The sequence below is a fragment of the Acomys minous genome (assembly GCF_964271855.1).
Source record: "Acomys minous genome assembly, chromosome: 6".
Classification (NCBI taxonomy): domain Eukaryota; kingdom Metazoa; phylum Chordata; class Mammalia; order Rodentia; family Muridae; genus Acomys; species Acomys minous.
This window is the reverse complement of record NC_140487.1, coordinates 9,911,914-9,932,832: the sequence shown is the minus strand read 5'-3', so window position 1 is coordinate 9,932,832 and position 20,919 is coordinate 9,911,914. Positions and strand designations below refer to the sequence as shown.

At 43.5% G+C, this 20,919-nt stretch overlaps 1 protein-coding gene across 3 annotated transcripts in view; it reads right to left on the bottom strand.

Annotated features, from left to right (window-relative positions):
* The window catches only part of CTTNBP2 (cortactin binding protein 2), a 151,098-nt gene that overhangs the window by 15,983 nt on the left and 114,196 nt on the right, over positions 1-20,919 (bottom strand). For all 3 annotated transcript variants that reach the window (XM_084786311.1, XM_084786312.1, XM_084786313.1), the window contains 5 exons: positions 20,075-20,161; positions 19,888-19,987; positions 11,552-11,704; positions 10,555-10,742; positions 1,132-1,310 (listed from right to left, as the gene is read on the bottom strand). In XM_084786311.1, coding sequence (XP_084642437.1) covers positions 1,132-1,310; positions 10,555-10,742; positions 11,552-11,704; positions 19,888-19,987; positions 20,075-20,161 — 707 coding nt within the window. The remainder of the gene's footprint in view (positions 1-1,131; positions 1,311-10,554; positions 10,743-11,551; positions 11,705-19,887; positions 19,988-20,074; positions 20,162-20,919) is intronic.

Below are 20,919 nucleotides of genomic sequence, written 5' to 3'. Positions count from 1 at the left end.
TCATGCTGCCCAGCTGAGCTGAATGGTGACCATTTACTTCTTTTATTCCATCTCCTCCTGTTCCTCTAATTCCTTAGGCTTCTTTTATACATGCACAGTTCTTGTGTGCTGCCTCAAAGGAAGACAGGGTAAGTGCCAACGAAGGAGGAGGTTTGTCAACTCCTCTCTTAAGTGCTGGGTTTGCTCAGTTTAGGCGAAGGTTTTCTTTTCAATATTTGGATTTTCTTTAGTGAGCCCTTGCCAGAGGCTGGACAGCAAGCAGTAAATCACTCCAGGAAGGTGGGTCGTTGTGTATTGGTGTACATTCTCAGGGGAAAACTGCCACTGATCTTAACAAATATAGTTTGTTACTTAGGGTGCACATATATAACAGACAAGCCATGGTCCTTCTGTGCCAGGTGTACAGAATTGGCATTCTGTGCTAATGACAGGAGGTGGCAAAAGCAGTCTCGTTAACAGTTTTAGTCTCAAACAAACTAACTTTGCCAGGGGTCCTATTTTTTCCTGTTACTGTGATACATACTATGACCAAAACAACTCAAGGTAGGAAAGAGTTTATTTCATCTTCCAGGTCACAACATCACTGAGTGAAGTCAGGGCAGGAAACTGAAACAGGAACTATAGAGGAATGCCATTTGCTTGCTTGGCCACTGGCTTGTGCTTAGCTACCTTTTTTCATAAGATTTATCTTATGCTTATGTATGTGGGTGTTCTGCTTCCATATATATCTGTGTTCCACGTGTGTGCAGTGTCAGGGGAAGCCAGAGGTTGTTGGGTCACTAGGAACCAGTTACAGATGGTTGTGGGCTTCCATGTGGATGTGGGAATCAAAGCCAGGTCTGGAAGAGCAGCAAGTGCTCTTAACTCCAGCTCCCTTAGCTTGTTTTCTTATACAGTTAAAGACTTCCTGCCTAGGGATGGTAACACCCATAGTGGGCTGGGGACTCCTGCATGAATTAATAGTCAAGGTAATCCCCCAGGAACATGCCCATAGCCCCGCTTAATCTAGGCAATTCTTCTGTCAAGGATTTTCTCTCAGATGAGTCTAGGCTGTGTCAGGTTCCCAGCTAAAATTAATAAGCATATTGTGACTCTGTCTTTAGTAGGTAAATAAGAAAAATTAGCACTTACTTCACTGTTGCTTGGGAGTGTCCTGGGACTACTGGACAAGACAGGAAGTACTTTGGTCCAAGCAGTGCTTCTGGTGTACCCAAGCGGGCCAGACAGGAGTTGAGCTGCCTCCAGACAGACAAAGCCCAGTCCACAATTTTACACACAGGATCACAGGGTGAGGGCAGCTGACCTCTGAGCTAGAGACGGGTGGAATACAGGGTTGTGGCTTAGAAAAAACAATGTTTCTAATTTGATTTTAAAGTCCAAAATTTAAAAACGTAGACTATAAAACCCAAATGTAGCTGAATTGGAGATTACCTTTGCTTTAGGGTATATGCAGAAGGAATCTGTAAAAGCAAATTTTGTTTCTTGTGTAAGATGTTCACCCTAGGCTAGATCTGGGTAGGGGTTTGACAATGACTGCACATATTGTCCTTGGATGGTGCCTTAGATCAAGCAGAACCCCTGGGCTCAGATCCACCCATCATAATGTTCCTCTTGTAGGTTTCTAGGACCCTCTGGATCCACCTACTTCCCTATCCCCTATATTTTTCTCACCTAGCTTTTCAATAGGATGTCCTCACCTCTATCCCACTTTCCTGGTAGGTGAAGACTTTCATGGGACATGCCCCTTGGGCTAGTGTCCAGTTATAAGTGAGTATATACCTTTTGAGTCTCTCTGCTTCTGGGTTAGCTCACTCATTATGATCAGTTCTAGTTCCATCCATTTGTTCACAAATTTTGGAAATTCCTTGTTTTTAATAGCTGAATAGTATTTCATAGTGTAAATGTACCACAGTTTCTTTATCCATTCTTCTACTGAGGGACACTTAGCAGATCTAGCCAAGGGACAGAACATTCTCCACAGTCAAGTAGAGACTGGGGACTGACTTTCACATGATCTCTGGTGCCCCATATTTCGCCATGTCCCTTTGTTGGGGAGGCCCAATGGCCCTCGGAGGAAGGATAGCCAACTACCAAGAAGAGACTTGATACCCTAGCACCATATTCATGGGGAGGAGGTCCCCCTCGGTCACAGTCATAGAGAAGGGGGATTGGTGGTGAAAGTAGGATGGAGGGAGGAATGGGAGGATGCATGGGATGGGATAGAAAATGAGATGTAATCTGAATTATTTTATTTTTCAATAAAAATGTGTTAAAAAAAAAAAAGATGTTCACCCTAGGTGTGTTGACCTGTCAGTGTAATTAAGTGTTGCACACATTCTCCCACATGGGCATTTTGTCCCTATTTTACATATCAGAATAATGATGCATAAAGAGGCAACACCTTACCCAAGCTTACAAAGCTAAGAGGTGCAAAGCCCACCTGAGAGCTTATTTATAAAATTGAAAAACAATTATGATTATGGCCTAAGGTGATGTTTTTAATATGTATACACTTTAAAATGATTAGTTCACACTACCTGGTATATCCATCATCTCATGTACAGGAAATACTTTTAAGTATAGAGTAGCATATTCATCTGTTCCTAATGGAGAAGAATGCTATTAGGCACAATATCTACAAGAAATAATAAAGGAGCATATCACACTTAAAAGCTTGTTGAGTTGGTGAGATGGTTCAGTGGTTAGGAGCACTGGCTGCTCTCACAGAAGACCTAGGTTCGATTCCTAGCACCCACATGGCCACTCACAACTGTCTGTAATTAAAGTCTCAGGGGATCCCTCTTGGGGCCTCTTCAGGAACTGCAAGCATGTAGTGCACTGAGACATATATGCAGTAAAAATACCCAGGCACATAAGAGAAAATCTTAAAGCCTTTTTTTTTATTGTTACTGTTAATTACTAAGCTACAGGCAGGCGCCCTTTCCCTCCTCAGGTTTAGCATTGCTGGCCTCTGCTCAAGCTATATTCTCTGTGCTCAACCATGAGTAAGCAACGAGGGACCAGACTTAGCTGTATGGGAGGACAAGGGGGGCAGGCAGCTAGCAAGCGGAGGGGTTCCTTAGCTGCCTCTTCAGGCCCACATGCTAGCAAGGGAGAGTAGGGCAGAGTTCCCATGGAACCATACTCCACCCCAATTCCCACAGCCACAATGAGGTTTTAAAAAACTTTTCAATGACTGTTCAAAGAGCTGCTTGCCAAGATCCCACTGTTGTATCTCTTCATCAAGAAGCATAATTTCTAAAAGGACAATGGGATTTTCCTTCTCCTAAGAGCTGAAGAAACAGGTGTGTGCCTCTCTCTCCAAAGTGTATATGTTGCGTATGGATTATGTCTTCTTGCAAATGGCTGTTATAGGAACCGTGACTATTATTTGAGAGTACATTGAAGGCTGATGTTTCCTTCAGGGGTCTTTCTGAAAAACTGGTCTTATAATTATTGTGTGTTTTTATTTCCTTGATGCATATTCACTTAGCATAAGCACAGTTTTTAAAAGATGCTTAGAAACTTGGATATCATACTTGTATTTGTATGCCTTCCTTCTAAGGAAAACAAAACATTGTGAAGTCAGGTTTAATTGTTTTATTTTGGGATGGGGATGGAACCCAAAGCCTCTGCACACTTTCCCAGTGAGCTGCACCTCCGTGGACTGTGCAGCTCATGAACTACAGAGAACTACAGAGCAGAACAAATCATATTCGAAGAGAGGAGGTCCCCATCAGTCACAGTCATAGGGAAGGGGAATGGGGTGAAAGCAGGAGGGAGGGAGGAATGGGAGGATGCACGGGATGGGATAGCAACTGAGATGTAATATGAATGATTTTATTTTTCAATAAAAAAGAAAAAAACAATGGAAAATTATATATATTTCATGTAAGCCACACACACACAAAAAGGTGTGTCTTGAGCTGACGGAGAGTCAGCCACTATCAGTTCCAAGGACCGAGGGAGGATAGCAAGCCATGCAGCAGGCACTCTAAATACCTTCCCTAGTGACTGAAGATACATTTCTCCACCTGTTAAATAAATTAGCTGGACCAGGCTCATTAACCTAGGATCCCCTCCAGACTGACCATCTCTAAGTACAGACTCAAGCTTTGCGTGTCATTATTCAAAAGAAATGCCTCAATACAGTGCAGTTAGGAACCTACGAAATGAAGTGGGGCTTAGGCCAATCTTGCACAGGGTATAAAGGGTACCTGTCAGCTAGAGAGACATAAATAACATAAATAAATGTGAGCCGGAGAAGGAGAATGATCGCTGATATTCCCAAGAAACAAAATGGGTGAAGTGCTCGCCATGCAAAAATGAAGACATCAGTTCGATCCCTAGACCCACATAAAAAAAGTGAGTATGGTGGTGCACGAGCATAGTCCAGCACTGGCGAGCCACAGGCAGATGTGTCCCTGGCCCTGCTGCTCAGCTAGCTGAGCCTCCTGGGAGGTTAACGAGTGAATGGAGAAAGATTGGAACCCAGATCATTTTACCTCACCAAGATCTCTGGATGAAATGAAGGCTGACATTTCACAGTAACAACTGAGTTTTTGGTGTGTGGCTATGATAGAATTTTACTACCTATAAAAAGTACAAGAATCAGGAAAACATTTGAATTACAGGATTTATGATCTTAAATTTTTTGGTTTTATGCATTGAGTATTTAGGAAGATTTGTTTGTAAGGTTGCAAAAATTCTTAAAGTCTTAAAGGGCAATTAAATTATTTAAGAAAGTTAATTACTAAGTTATAAAATGTCCCTTAAAGCAATTGTGGAATCTTGCTGCCTGTATACATAGAAAGACAAGAGTTTGGACATTTTAACCCAAAGCCATCTGGGAAGGTGAGACTTCCATGCCCTGAGTATGTTTTAAAATATATTTCTTGATATTTACATTTAAAATATTTTTAAAAGCAGTGCATTAAAAAAATAACCACCATGGTCCCATCACCTGGCAAGGGTGGTGACTTGTTAGGGCCTTTCTATAAAAACATGACCTTCATGAAGATGGAGAGGGCCCCACTCACTCCACAGTACCAAGCCAGTAGCAAAGCTTTACTGAACATGTGGGAAACACCCTTCTGACGCATCTCAGACATGTCTGGTAGAGCTCATCTCTCAGTGTGTGTGTGTGTGTGTGTGTGTGTGTGTGTGTGTGTGTGTGTGTGTGTCTGTCTGTCTGTCTGTCTGTCTGTCTGTCTGTCTGTGTCTGTGTGTGTTTGCGTGCATGCACATTCCTGGGGAATCAAAGCCAGGGCTCTTGCCTCCCACACAGGTGCTCAGTCACTGAACTGGCCATTTTAATTTGTATTATTTTGAGACAAGGTCTCACTAAGCACTCAGAATTGCCGTAGATTTACTCTTTAGCTGAAGCTGGTCTTTACCCTCATGATCCCCCTGCCTCACCATCCTGAGGAGCTGGCATTGAAGGCCTGTATTTACAATCCTGGCCATCACACAGGGCTCTGATGATCAATTTCCACTTACAGCCTCTGGCTGGGCTATTAATGGTTTGCCAAGGGGTGAGGACTTTGGGAAAAATATAAAGAGTTCTAAGACTGCATAACTAAAACCAAAAAAGAATCAGAAGCTGAAGTCAGATGCCATGATTGTGGGCAGGATGTGTTCAGTTTGGTTAGACATAAGGCATGAAGATGACATTCCCTTCTCTGCTGACTACATGAAACAAAGACAAAATAGAGCATCGTGTAGGATAGGGAAGGTAGAGATAAACTTGGCCCAAATCCTGAAACATTTCCGTGCATAGAGAGAGCCTCCCTGGGCCTGGCAAAAAGAAGGTGTTCAATATTCAAAAATTTTTTTGAATTGATGAAATTAAAATAATGACTATTTCACATCTGTGTGTGTGAAGACAGTGAGACTGGATCTGTGTGTGTGTGTGAGGACAGTGAGCCTGGATCTGTGTGTGTGTGTGTGTGTGTGTGTGTGTGTGTGTGTGTGTGTGTGAGGACAGTGAGCCTGGATCTGTGTGTGTGTGTGTGTGTGTGTGTGTGTGTGTGTGTGTGTGAGAGAGAGAGAGAGGACAGTGAGCCTGGATCTGTGTGTGTGTGTGTGTGTGAGGACAGTGAGCCTGGATCTGTGTGTGTGTGTGAGGACAGTGAGCCTGGATCTGTTTGTGTGAGGACAGTGAGCCTGGATCTGTGTGTGTGTGAGGACAGTGAGCCTGGATCTGTGTGTGTGTGTGTGTGTGTGTGTGTGTGTGTGTGTGTGTGTGTGTGAGGACAGTGAGCCTGGATCTGTGTGTGTGTGTGTGTGTGTGTGTGTGTGTGTGTGTGTGTGTGAGAGAGAGAGAGAGGACAGTGAGCCTGGATCTGTGTGTGTGTGTGTGTGAGGACAGTGAGCCTGGGTCTGTGTGTGTGTGTGAGGACAGTGAGCCTGGATCTGTTTGTGTGAGGACAGTGAGCCTGGATCTGTGTGTGTGAGGACAGTGAGCCTGGATCTGTGTGTGTGAGGACAGTGAGCCTGGATCTGTGTGTGTGTGTGTGTGAGGACAGTGAGCCTGGGTCTGTGTGTGTGTGTGTGTGTGTGTGTGTGTGTGTGTGTGTGTGTGTGGACAGTGAGCCTGGATCTGTGTGTGTGTGTGAGGACAGTGAGCCCGGGTCTCTGTGTGTGTGTGTGTGTGTGTGTGTGTGTGTGTGTGTGTGTGTGTGAGGACAGTGAGCCTGGATCTGTGTGTGTGTGTGAGGACAGTGAGCCTGGATCTGTGTGTGTGTGTGAGGACAGTGAGCCTGGATCTGTGTGTGTGTGTGAGGACAGTGAGCCTGGGTCTGTGTGTGTGTGAGGACAGTGAGCCTGGGTCTGTGTGTGTGTGTGTGTGTGTGTGTGTGTGTGTGTGTGTGTGAGGACAGTGAGCCTGGATCTGTGTGTGTGTGTGTGAGGACAGTGAGCCTGGATCTGTGTGTGTGTGTGTGAGGACAGTGAGCCTGGATCTGTGTGTGTGTGTGAGGACAGTGAGCCTGGGTCTGTGTGTGTGTGAGGACAGTGAGCCTGGATCTGTGTGTGTGTGTGTGTGTGTGTGTGTGTGTGTGTGTGTGTGTGTGGACAGTGACCCTGGATCTGTGTGTGTGTGTGAGGACAGTGAGCCCGGGTCTCTGTGTGTGTGTGTGTGTGTGTGTGTGTGTGTGAGGACAGTGAGCCTGGATCTGTGTGTGTGTGTGTGTGTGTGTGTGTGTGTGTGTACAGTGAGCCTGGATCTGTGTGTGTGTGTGTGTGTGTGTGTGTGTGTGTGTGTGTGTGTGTGTACAGTGAGCCTGGATCTGTGTGTGTGTGTGTGTGTGTGTGTGTGTGTGTGTGTGTACAGTGAGCCTGGATCTGTGTGTGTGTGTGTGTGTGTGTGTGTGTGTGTGTGTGTACAGTGAGCCTGGATCTGTGTGTGTGTGTGTGTGTGTGTGTGTGTGTGTGTGTGTGTACAGTGAGCCTGGATCTGTGGGATCTCTGCCTTGTACTATGCTGCAGCTTTTAAATAGTTTCCTTAAAAAGGAGATCCTAACTAAAGTGTTAATTTTCCTAAATGTGTAATATTGTGAGTATAAAGGAATGTGTCCTCAAAATTTTAGGTGTAAAAATTTAACTCTGTGATCTAATGAAAGCATAATAATTTAAAAATTAGACTGATAAAATCAAGTTTCCTTTTGGTGGTTTAGAGATTCTTTGAAAAGACAAAGATTGACTTACTATTAGCAGAAATCCCAATTATTAGAAAGTCAGAAATAGTCATCAAATTTGTATTTTATTTAAAAAAAAAAACACAGCTCATATAATGATTTTGCTTTACCAGGCAATTGTGGTATCAAAGTAGACATGAGATGGTGGTGAGTACCTGCAAGAAACCTGCACAGGATTTAGCCAGTCAAAATTCTAGCATCAATGGAGAGAGGCCGCAAGGCTCCACCCCTAGCAGAGTAGCCCTTAGCAGTGAATGGTTGCTGAGGGAAGGAGTCATCAAGGCAGGGATGTGGCTACTGACAGGCTGTGGTGCCCAAGTGGATGGGCCTACACCCGCAAGCACAGGGGCTGTGCCTACTGTCTTATTAACAGTAAAACAGAGGGCTTGAAATTGGGAGGAAGGCATGATGGGAGATAATAGGGAGTGGTGGCCGAACATGATGAAAATACACTGCCTTAAATGTGTAATATTTTTAAGAATAAAAACATGATTTACATAAGGATCAATGCAAATACTGTTAAGTTCTACATGAAGGGATGGGTTGGCTAAGGAAGAGAAAGAGAACACAGCATGGTTAGCAGCAATTCTGTCAGTTGTGCCCTGTGCTGCCTGTAGTTTTGCCTTTTATGACTTCCATTCTCCTCAAAAGACAAAAGAGCTACATGTCTTTCACTTTCTCTGATATTCTTCTTGAAAGAATTCTGATATTAGCATTATAACTAAAGAGAGCTAAATGCTAATTTTTTTCTAAAGATGTAATTATTTTTTTTATTAAATATTAGCAAGAAGCCTAGCATCTTGAAAGATGTATTTCCTTATATCTCTGAAAGATTTGGGAGAAGAGATTATTATCAACCACTCAGATGCCTGTAAGGGTTCCGTTTTCTGTGCTACAAGACTTCAGCTGTTCTGCAGTAATCATTTGTTTCCACTGTGTGCTCGCTCCAGGGAATCGACCTGATTAGCTTCGGAAGTGATCCCTGGGAAATGAAAGGCATCACTCTTCTTGCTCCCTACTCTGCGTGCCACATCTCACTTTCAAGTGCTATGGACAGGAGCAGCCAGAGGCCCTTCCCCACCTCAGTTCATCGGAGAGCTGCCAGGGGGTATGTCACTTCTACAGAATTGAAAGACTTACTAAAATGACCTTTAGCAATGACATATAAGTATCAATCTTGCTAAAAGTAAAATTAATGGAAGTATTGGTAACTTGAAAAACTTCAGATTGACAAGTTTTAACTCTACTTTTCATAATGACTTTGCTTTAGCCACGAGAATATATTTATGGCTAGGCAGGAGATTTCTCTAGTCAGAAATTTCAGATACCAATTTAAATCACTGGTGGCAGGCCTTATTAACAATTACTAAATCACTGACAGTCGTTCTTACCCACAGCACTCTTCCTATATGCCTTCTCACTACACTTACCCACTCATGCTTGCACACCCACACACTCACAGAATTTTGATAAGTCCCTGACAGAGTTTTGGTGCCTTAGTCTAGAACTACGGGGAAGGCAGTTACAGTCACATTACAGAGAAACGTAAGGTTTCTGTGAGTCTCTGGAAAAGATGCTTTTCTCTAAGGCGCCAGCCAAGGACAACACAGGCGGTAAACCTTAAGCCCCTACCCAGATCTAGCCAATGGACAGAACACTCCCCACAGTAGAGTGGAGAGTGGGATATTACTTTCTCACATACTCTGGTGCCTCACCTTTGACCATGTCCCCTGGACGGGGAGACCTGGTGGCAATCAGAGGAAGGACAGCAAGTTACCAAGAAGAGACTTGATACCCTATGAGCATATAGAGGGGGAGGTAATCCCCCTCAGGAACAGTCATAGGGGAGGGGAATAAGGGGAAATTGGGAGGGAGGGAAGAATGGGAGGATACAAGGGATGGGATAACCATTGAGATGTAACAAGAATAAATTAATAAAGGAGGAAAAAAAAAACAAAGAAAATTTCTAAACACACACACACACACACACACACACACACACACACACACACAAAAAAAGATGCTTTTCTCCATGGTAATAACGAAGTTGATGCTACATGCCACTGTGCCCCAGTTTCTGTCTCTGCATGCCTTGAACATGGTGTCAAGCATTTAGTTCTTGGCGGGACAGTCAAGTCCACGTGGGTGGGAGGGCTGTTCTGACATTGGCAGCTTAGAATGTGCTATCGTTGACATGGTGCTGCTTTCTCAATGCTGCCAGTGTACAGGATCGAGTGAGAAAGCGTTACCCAATGAAGTTCTGTCACAGCAAATCTGCTCTGACAACACTCAGATACCAGTCTAGTTCCAGACTATTAAATAACAATATCTTACATTTGATCAGCTCAGCTATTATCTTATATGGGAGATGACGAAATAAATGTTTGTATTTTCTAACCCATTTACCATCATAGTGTATAGGCTGCCTATGAAAACAGCCTAGGTAGAAAAGGGGGTGTCCTCAAGGCTCTGAGGTGTTAGTGAGTTTTCCTTCAGAACAGTGGTTACTTTTCAAATCTACCTTTCTACAACTTTTACAGCTTAATGAGATTCCTAATGAAGTAGTGATAACACCAGAGAAAACTGTTAACTTTTTCTTGTGCACAATATTATCCAGAAATGATGACAACTGCAATATGCAATATGCATAATGAAGCCACCATGAAACCTATTTTACTGTTCTTGGTAGGGTGCAAGAGCTCTTGTGAGGAGTTCCACATTCGTCAGTCTTACTCAATGCTGTCAATACTCACAGATTATCCTAGCTTGGAGCCCGTACGGTAAGTGAACTCAAGCCCAGCTATGACCTCCCATCTCCCACCTCCCACCTCGGCAGGTCCACGGCTCTGCTGGTTACCTTGGTGACTACTTTTCTTCGTAAAACCCTCTGCAGCAGTCCTTGAATGGGCTCGCAGTCCCACCGCAGCTGAACCCAACGGAAGTGCTGCTGCACCAGCAGGTCAGAGCCCTGGAGGCAGGCCTTGGCAATGGTTCCCAGCAGAAAGCAGTTCTCATGGAAATAATAGCATTCGGATGTTCCGTTTCCTAAAACACCAAGCCACAATTCAACCTGAGCCATTTGTGTCTTGTGCAAATGTAAATAAAGACCACCAAGGATATAAACTTGTACTTTGAGGACAGAAAGATTAGACAGATACCAAGACAGGCAAGCATTGGGAATAACTCAGCAACTAGGAACTCCTCTTGGCTTGGGCTAGACATAACACCCGTTGCTGAACAAAGTGCCTAGCTACCTAAAACCACCGCCACATTGAGCTGCATCTGTACCCGATTTAAGCAACGAAAATAACTTACTCTTTTAGCAACCCTTTTGATAAAGCACTTTTTCTATCCAGACATATCCTGGAACACAAGCTGAGCCCCATGAGCAATGCCAAATTCAGTGTATACTGTTTTGGAGTGCCTTCACAGTAAGGTAAAACTGTGTCAGGCAAACTTTTAGGGAGAATTCCCTACTTACTCTATACCTATGTGTAACAGGAGCTGTATTAAAACTCAGGTGCATTGTGGGAAGGGGCATGCCGAATGAGAAACGGCCTATGTATAATCCAAATCTTTTCCTTTAGAGACCAAATTCATTCTCTTGAACTTCATTAAAAGAAACCACAAACAATAATCAGAAGCCTTGAGCTTCCCTCATGTGGCCCATCAGAAATCCTGAGAATGTATCCTTTCTATTCTGGACTATTGGTTTTGAATCAAGTTTCTGCTCTTGGATCCATGTGGGCTTCTGTTCCATCCCTGAATAAGAAGCTCAGAAGCCTAGCCCCAGCTCACGGTTACGACACCACAGAAGCTGACCAATCTGATAGCCGGTTTTCTCTACCCTTTACCTCTTTGGAAAATACACGGGCTTTCAGTGCTGCGATTTTCCAAAGGTGCCAAAAAGTCCCCCAGTAACTCAGACAATGATGATTTTTCCAAATTTTCTAAGATGACGATTATTTTCTTCTTAACAGGAGGCTGCTTCACTGGGATCAGGCAAGCTGTGATCAGAAACAAAATTAGACGTTAATAATTTTGAAAAACGTATATAGACTGGCACCAAATGTAAAACTAAGAAGACGAAACATTTACAAAAAGCACAGTGCAGGGGGCATGCTCTGGAAATGCTGGGGTTGGTAGCTGCAGGCCCAGGAACCTCTGTCGCATTACACAACACAGCTGAAGATGCGCACCACGTTCACCCCTCTTACATAGCATATCCTTAGCTGAATCCACCCAATGCCCAGCAGCAAAGGCTCAGGAAAGTAAAATAAAAGGAATCCACCATGCCCAAACTGGAAATGACAACTCTGAGAACATAAAAAGTTGTCACAAACAATCCATTAAACAAGTCACCATGGGATATTCACAATATGAGTTCATCTTATATAAAATTTGAAAAAAAATCAATACTAAGGGTTTATAGTCTGTGGATTTAGAGACAGGCAACAAAATCATAAAACTGCATAAAAAGCTGGAGGTGGGGCTCCACAGTATGATGCTCCCTTGGTGAATGTGAGGCCCTGGATTCATTCCCCAGTGTCTTAAAAATATTACTGAAAAAGTATTTCTACCAAGGATAGGGATGAGGCTGGAGGAATGGTATTGTGAGCAAGAGGAGACACATAGGTACATTCTGGAAGCTGGAACTACTTAAATTCTTGGCTTGTTCAGTGGCTAAATGGCTAATTTAATTAAACATTATTCTTTGATCTTTATGCGGAATGTCTCATATGTATGCTTCATAATATAAAATGTTAAGAGCATTGAGTGGCCTTTAAATCGCACATGCATCAGATGTTCACAGCATTAATAGGCAAGGCTTCCAGAGATGTAAACACACTGGCTCTAAGAAGTGATCAGATTAAGGTATCAGAGGCAGTGAGGAGGGGTCAAATCCAGTGTCTCCATCCTTACCATTCCTGCCACACAGGATGTGTAGAAATGACTGCATATCAACCCACATTGAAAGGTGTAAGCTCTTGGGAAATTTTTACTAACAAGGAACAAATAAGCAAGGTTAAAAACATAGTTAACACATGCATGGTGCCTACCAGGCACCCACATGTCATTACCATTTTAGTTAAAACATGAAACCGGCAATTCCTATACGACCATTAATAAGAAAGTAATGCATTTAACTTCTTATAAGACTTCAGCTGTTTCCACCATAGTCAAATTAAGCCTCAATGAGGAATCCTCAATTTAATGTCCTTGTGGAGAATTCTACTTGTCATGGATACTCATGGGGGAAATTCCTGCATTTTCTTCTCATTCCTACAGACACAGTGGACCGTCTCTCTGACAAGAATCCTTGAACAATGTAAGTGAACCTCTTCAGCTAAACATCTTTAAAAAACAAGGTGACAAACAAGAGCCATCTCACAATTTCCCTTTATTCAGGGGTGGGCATCACACTGTTGTCCGATGTGAGCTTCTATTCGGCTTTGACAACACCATATGCTTCTCTAGGTTCAAGCATTATCACAGAAACTTATGTCTGTGCACAGCACTTGAGGCCCAGGCAGTTTGAAGCAATCTGGGGCTACATAGAGAGACCCTTTCTTAAATGAATAAATAATAAAACATGCCCAGAGATTACACATATGAGTGTACATATTATAGAAGTGTAAGAAATTATAATTGGTTAAAATAGTAACAATAAACAAACCCTTTCTATTTAAAGGTTTAAAAAGTTCTGTCTATCCCATGGCTTACATTTCTTTTCCTGTAACGTCGATCTGAAGAAGTCCAGATTTTATCTGATTTGTGTTAGGTGTACAGCTAAGGCAAGCATCTCTAACACTGCGGCAAAAGCTAGAATGTATCAGTAAGAAACCTGAATTGCATTTCAACAAATGTTCTCCCAAGTGTCTCCTTGCTGCAGGAGCTATGTGTCCGGTGCTGGTTATATCTTGGAGAAGGGCAAGAAGACACACATTCCCAAGGAGGGCTAGTGTGAGGCCCGGCACTGTAACAGGTGGACAGACAGGAGAAGACCATCTCAGTTTAGGGAAGGACACTGGTAAAATAACTATAGTAGACGCTGGTTACAGCTTAGCCCTAGAAGGGACTGTGCATCAAATCAACCTTGGGAGAGACGTAAGAGAAAGCTCGTTGGTGCTGAGCTCAGAGCTAAAGGCGCCATACTAATTCAGTGGGCTCAAGCAGCCGCCTCACCTCTGTGGTCAGCAGCCACACAGCAGAGGCTGCAGCTTCACTCTGTGCTCATGGGAAAATCACCTGGGATCCACCCCTTGCATTATCAGTAGTGTTGATTTAATAGAGATGTGCTGGGCCCTGCCATTTCGTACAACTTCCCTGTGACAAGGAAGTACTGCTAAGGCCAAGATGTGTTGCACTACCCAAACAGTGGTGACAGAAATGCGATGTGGGTGACATGAAATGAGTTGTGAGGGAGTTCACCCCCACTGCTGAAGGTTGGTGGAAATGCTTAAGGGAGGGGATAAAGAAGATTTGCCTCCTGCTCTGAGATCTCACTCAGTGTGATAAGATTTACAGGAAAAAAATAAACAGAAAAGAAACAAAACAAAACAAAAAACCCAGGAGGTCTAACTGCTGTGCTGAAGGCAAGAGGTGAGAAGAGCCTTGACCAAGTAGATAAACCAGGGAGACATACTTCTGTAAAGTAGAAAGTCATCATGAGACAAGACAGTATGCCTGCACTCCACCTTCAGACACAGGCAGAGAGGAAACGCCAAAGACAACCTTGAACTTCAAATTAAAGTAGAGGCTGCACAGTTAATGGAGGCAGAGAGCATATGAGCAGTCATGTTCTGGGGAAGGGAATGTGGTGACGGTATGTGTAAGGTCTGATGTTTCTGAAGTGGGGAAGCAGCGTTGGTGGGAGAAAGGTAAAGAGGGAGTAAGGACAAGGAAGCACACTGGCTATAACATCAACTGAACTTGTAGATGTGCAAGAGGACAGGAGGATGTGTGGGAAAGGACACCTTCATTTCCTTGATCCACTAGGAAAGATGGCATTGCTGACTTAACTTACAGCAGACAGAGTTTGTACCTGGAAGAAAAGGGAGGGATGAGCAATTGCTGTTCATAACTAGCAACCTTAGTTGTTGAACTTATTCGTGTTTATCTTGGTCTGTCATGAGGCACCAATGGAGGGTCAAGAACCGAGGATCAAGGAGGGAGGGTATCATTGGTGAATAGCATCTTTAACCCTGCTGGCCTCATGGCCTTAGTCCTTCGGTGTCAACCACTGCTCTCTGTGAATGCTTTTCTTAGGCTAGCATGTGCAAAAGTAAGCTTTAGTTTCCTTGACAAACAGCGAGTATCTAGTTCAGGTTATTTAGCATATCAAAATGTTTTTTAAAAATCACATAAGTGAGAACTCATTACCAAATTTTACGTTTTAAGTTCTTTTCCAGCATGACAGATTTCTGGAGACATGAAAGCCACTCACCTCATCTTATTCCTGACTATGGACTTCTTTTATCATGAAGCACAGCTCTTTAAAACACAGCTCTTTGAGACCTCTTTGCTCTATGCTACTTTGAAGCTCATTTCTGAAACTATTCTTTCCACCCTCCCCTCCCCCCCAGACAGAGTGATCTGTCCCTGTTTTTCTCCTGTGGAGATTGGCCATCCCAACTAGACACTTATGTTCACAGCTAAATCTCAGGTCTGTAGAGTCTCCTGTTAAAATCCTATATGGTTGATATAGTGATTCAACACTCCTTGGTCTAAAAATAGTTAACATGCCACAAGTGTAGGGAAACCTCAAGTTTATGGTCACCCCTTTGGGAACTGAAAATAACCCCTTTTATACACTGCCCACCTCCAGTCTCTGCAGAGACAATACTCTGGGAGTGAGTGCAGAGAAGCCTTCCAAAAGCCTCCAGCAATGCAGGGCCCAGTGAGGTAAATTCATTTCTGGAGTCTTTAACTAGCATATTCATCTACCATTACTATAGTAATTCCAGCCTTTTTTTTTTTAAACTTCTAAACATGAAATTTCTCCAAGGATTTCAAAGTGTTATTTGAAAATGTTGTCCTACTGTTTAGATTTTTCTTTTTCCTCCACATTGTGTCACATGTAATTTAATGCATCATTTGTCTTGATGACCCAGCTTCATTTACCCCTTGTACTGCAGAGGAGCCTCAGCCAATCGCATATGTATTGACACCCTCCTAGCCAAACAACAATGTCATGTGATGTGGCTCTCACAAAGGATAAAGTGAGAAGGAAAATGTCATCTTGAACTCCAAGAGCACAAAGCGGTTCACACTCCTCCACAAGCTCCCTTGTTCTTCCTGGTGTGCTTTTGTTCTTACTCTTTCCCTCACTGGCTCCACTTCGTTTTCACTCCTCAAGTAGGTTTTGGATTCTTAAAGCTAAATTTATCCATCTTCTGCTCCTCTTGCTTCCTGGGCTGTTTTGTTCTTTTATACAGTCTTTGTGGCTCCTTTCACACTTTACCCCTTAGACGTATAGACAAGAACAAATACATGCTATTCTTGGTGGAAGATAAAACTCAACATCACAACGCTGGTCTAACATAAGGGGTTTGTCTCATCTTTGAAAAAGGTTAAGACTCATTTGCACACAGAACATTCCAGATCTGTGTGTTTTTCTACAACGCCATCTGATAACTTCCTCTTTTTTTTTTTTAATTAATCTATTGATTCACTTTACATCCTGGTTGTAGCCCCTTTCCTCCTCTCTTCCCAGTCCCACCCTCCCTCCCCCACCCCTCTTCCCCTATTCCACAGAAAAGGGGAGCCCCACCCATCCACCCCAGCTCATCAAATTGCATCAGGACTGAGTTTGTCCTCTTCCCCTGTGGCATGGCACGACAGTCTTATCAGAGGGAAGTGATCAAAAATCAGATAACAGCATCTACTGTCAGAGTCAGCCCCCTCTCCCCTTACTAGTGGACCCACATGAAGCCTGAGCTGCCCATCGGCTACATCCATGTAGAGGACCTAGGTCCAGTGACAAGAGCTCCATAAGAAGACTATCAGAGCCAACTAACCAGGGCCCAGTGGGGCCTGTGGTGTCTGAAGCACCAACCAAGGACCATGCATAGCCTGCACCCTGATCTTCTTGAAAAAAGGGCAAGAGTCCAGTCTTGACAGACAAGCCCTATCCCTCATTATTCTGAATGCTAGGGTACAAGAGGCTAGGGAGCCCCTTTGGCTACAGGGATCTGCCTTTCCTTCACTGAGGCCTTCCATTACCCCTTTACCAAACGATCATTCCTGGCTAACTCTTTCTACATGAAGAAAGCACAGCTACCCACAGACCCATGACTCCTTCTTGGGGCTCACTGGGCATGCCTTGGACTGTTCTGAAGCCATCGTATTCCCACCTGTTCTGCTGAGGTGCACTCCACACCACCTCTTTTCTGCTCGCTAGTGAACAGCACTGGGTCCCAACAAAAGAATGAGAGTGGTGGAGGAGGTTTTAGGCACGTAGAGAAGTAGGCGCAGGACGGCAAGCTAGACCGCAATGTTCCTGACGTAATACTCTAAGAACGTTAACTTTTATTCTGGAATATTTGGAGTGTACTATCAGGGAACATTTATGAAAGCTTTTGTCTCCTGGAGTGATCCTCCAAGAGCCACTGAGGGGGATTTGCTGAAGAAGCAAGAAAAGGCGAAATAAGAATGGCTGAGGGGGCCTTAGAGCCACTTGGACAAGAAGTGGTGGGGCAGGGAGGGGCAGCTAGAGAGCGGCAGCAGGAACAGCAACAGCAGCAGCAGCAGCAGCAGCAGCAGCAGCAGCAGCAGCAGCAGGAGGAGGAGGAGGAGGAGGAGGAGGAGGAGGGAGCAGATTTGACAGAATTTAGAGGCAGGGAGAGGAAGGCAAGTGAGGGACCTTAAGGGCTCAGGCTACAGATAGGTCACTGTAGACAACGGCGCTGCAGGCAAACAGCATTATTCTGCTCTTTCTTTGCTATTAAAAACTGAAGGAAAATACTGATCCTTATAAATCACTGAGATAAACGTGTACTTTTCTTCTGTATTCAGAGATAATGCAATCTTTCCTAGTCTTTTTTCTTCAAGTGAATTTAGAGTGAAGGTGGATCTCTCTCCTTACTTATTTACTCAAGAATATTGTTCAAAATCTCCACCTTGGGGCTTGTGGCATCACTCTTACCCAGCAGCATCAGGTGCTGGGTTTGATCCCAAGCACCACAGTAAGCAAAACAAAACTCCCAAATACTGCATTTTTCAAAGTCAAAGACCTCTATCTTATGGCTTATTATTTCCTGTCCGATCTGTTCAAACTTCTACCTCCATTTCAAGCAAATATTCCTGAACAGGAAAAAGGTGTTCTTTTTCCCCTCCTTTTTCTTACCAGTGCTATCTCCTGCAAAAGGACAGACACCCAGTCACTCAAGCATATGGAAGAGTACAAGGCACAGAAGGAGCTTTCAAGGTTACGATGTAACACAGAGTGCAAGGCCAAAGCCCCAAGGGTTCTCCTACTGCTAACGCCATAGTTAGGTTAAGGTGCAGTGACAGAAATAAACTGTACATATGTTTCCTAGAGGATAATCTCACCCAAGAAGGGTCAGAGAACCCCTCCAGGGAAAGCTGATTTTAAGACAGGGGGCATTCTCTCCGAGTTTCCAAACTGGGAGAGTTCTTTATAAGGCAATGGCAAACATCGATTCTGCATGTGAAGTTGGTCCCCTTTGCACCCTTTATGCCTTACTCTCTGCTTTCCAGCCTTCTTAGATGTCTATGTTTAGAACAGAGTTTAGTCTGTACTTGACCATCTACCCTGTCTGGGTGAGAACAAAACATTTCACATTTTTAACCTTGATATGGCACAGCCCCGAAAGCTGAAAAGCTGTCGGGAACTTTTGTTAAAGAGTTAAAGCAGAAATGGCTGGCTAGCACATGGGAGCTTTTAAAGAGCCACAGCTGGGACTGAGGAAGGCTAAGCTCCAATCTGACTGCTTGAGTTTGAGTCCTAGTCTCCGTGCTTGCTGCAGCATCACTGGGTAAAACATGTAACATCATGCCAAGTGCTTTCAGGAGGACCAACCAGGGACACTGAGTGGTCTATCAGAGAGCTGTCAGCCACAAAGACAGGCTTTAAAATAGGGCGCGCCAGAGTAAACATTAATAAATGTTAGCTACCATTGAGATAGCATGAAGGAAAATAGCTTTCTGCATTTATTTCCTGCCTGTGAGGCAGGCAGACATTAAGATTCTAAGAGATTTTCCTACTTCCAAAGTATACTTCAAGGCTTAAATTATCCTCAGTTGTTCTCCCAAGTCATTTATTTCATGACTTAGAATCTGAAGGTGATTTTTGTCTTCTTAAGCTTGGTCTATGGGTGAGCCCTGGACCACAAAGTAACCCCATTCATCACAGTCCAAAGACAAGCCCTCTCTACTCATATGTAGAATGTCTAAACTCATCCTTTTTGAATCTTACAATGTCTCCCCCAAGTAGGTCTGTTTCTAGACCCTCTTGGAACTAGAGTTGAATCTAGTTCAGCCTTGTTTCACAGCGTGCCATTCAGGGTATGCCATCTTCACCTGTGGTGAAACTTGGGGCGTCAAGCTGTAAAAGACCTCATGAATAATTTATAGTAATAAATGTGTTCGTGTGGCTCTGCTACCCTATGTGTGGGGATACAGTGACAACGATGGCAGAGGACTGCTGTAGAGGTCAAATGAGTTCACTGTGATGCGTTTGCCAAAATGCTAATCAATTGCACACTAACGGCCAGCTGAAGACAAAAGTTTACTCTTGGAATGAGAATAATGAGTACATCATTACTGGAAATGTGTGAATGGCAAGATTTACTAAACCTCAATCTATTTCATTTTTATCGATATGCAGCACCAATTCTAAGCAAGGCCAAAACGTGATATGCAGCCCTTCCAAGGGGATCTGCTTGCACCCCCTCTTCTCTTGTTGTACCTCTGCTGACAGCTGCATTGCATGCTCAGAACAATGAGTGGGCTATGAAAATAAAGAATAAAATTCAGGATGACCAACTAATACAAAGGCATACACAGAAACAGTTTTTGCACGTGTTCACTTGGGCTCCCAGGGTTCGCCTCCATAGCTAATGAATAACTAAAAAGTTCAATAATTGTAAAGATGATTTCCTTGGGATGGCTTCAGCAAAGGACAGGCCTTCAAGCTGTCAGAAGCGGGCTTCTGAAAGGGTCTTACCATTACTGACAAACACGTCTACTAGCTGTTCCTTGGAGAAACCTGGATCCACTTCGGCTCTCACAATTTCACAGGGGAATCCTGCAGCCATCTGTCTGTGCTGTGGTCACGAAATAGGAATATTAGTTTTCTACTCATCCCAGTTTTCAAAGGAGATGAAACGGTATGAAAATAGTCAATACAATACCTTCATGCAGAGGGCAAGCTGGTATGCTATGTAGTCTTGCAAGCTTCCTTCTGGGCCATGGAAAATGACATTATGATATTGTTCAACCTGTTCCAAACAAATAAAAATCCTGGATGAAGATGCTAGTTTGACAAGGGAAAGAATGGTAGATAAGGACAGAGTTCCCAATTATCCTCAGGGATCCAAAAGAATAAAGTTATAGGAGAATAGCACTGTTTACTAGACATGTGAAGTCCTTTTAAACTTGAACTGTGTCTCCCCTTCCCCAGGAAACTAAGATGAACTCACAGAAGCTACAGGAATATGTCCAGGGTAGGGGGTGTGCAAACGGTTGCCTGCCAATTGTTACACTATGAGCTAAAGAGGCTCCTTCATCAGAGGTCTCCTGATGGTGAGCTTAGGACTGGGTGTTAAGGTATGAAAGACAATGTTTCCCATAGTCACGGGTGAATTTTCTCTGAAGTTAAACAGTGTTCTGTTACCGGCAAGGCTTTAGTATGAACTTACTGATACCTATATGAGGTACAATCATAACTATAGCTGCCCAGGGAATGTAAGGTTCTAAAAAACATAGAATGAACACAGCAGTGGCAAGGCTGTTTTCTGTGGTATTTGTGACCTATGAAGCCAATGGCAGGTATGCAGGCAAAAGCCAAGACTGAAGCAGGAACTTCTCCAGGAACAAGAATATTCTGGAAAGTAGAGCTAAGGTTCAGTGTTTAGGCTGCAGTGTTAGGGTATCACAAGAATCCTTGGTAATAAATTATAATTGAAAAATATTACTGAGAAATAATTGTTTTCGCTTGTATTTATGGGTACAGACTCCTTAAAAATATATAGGATTA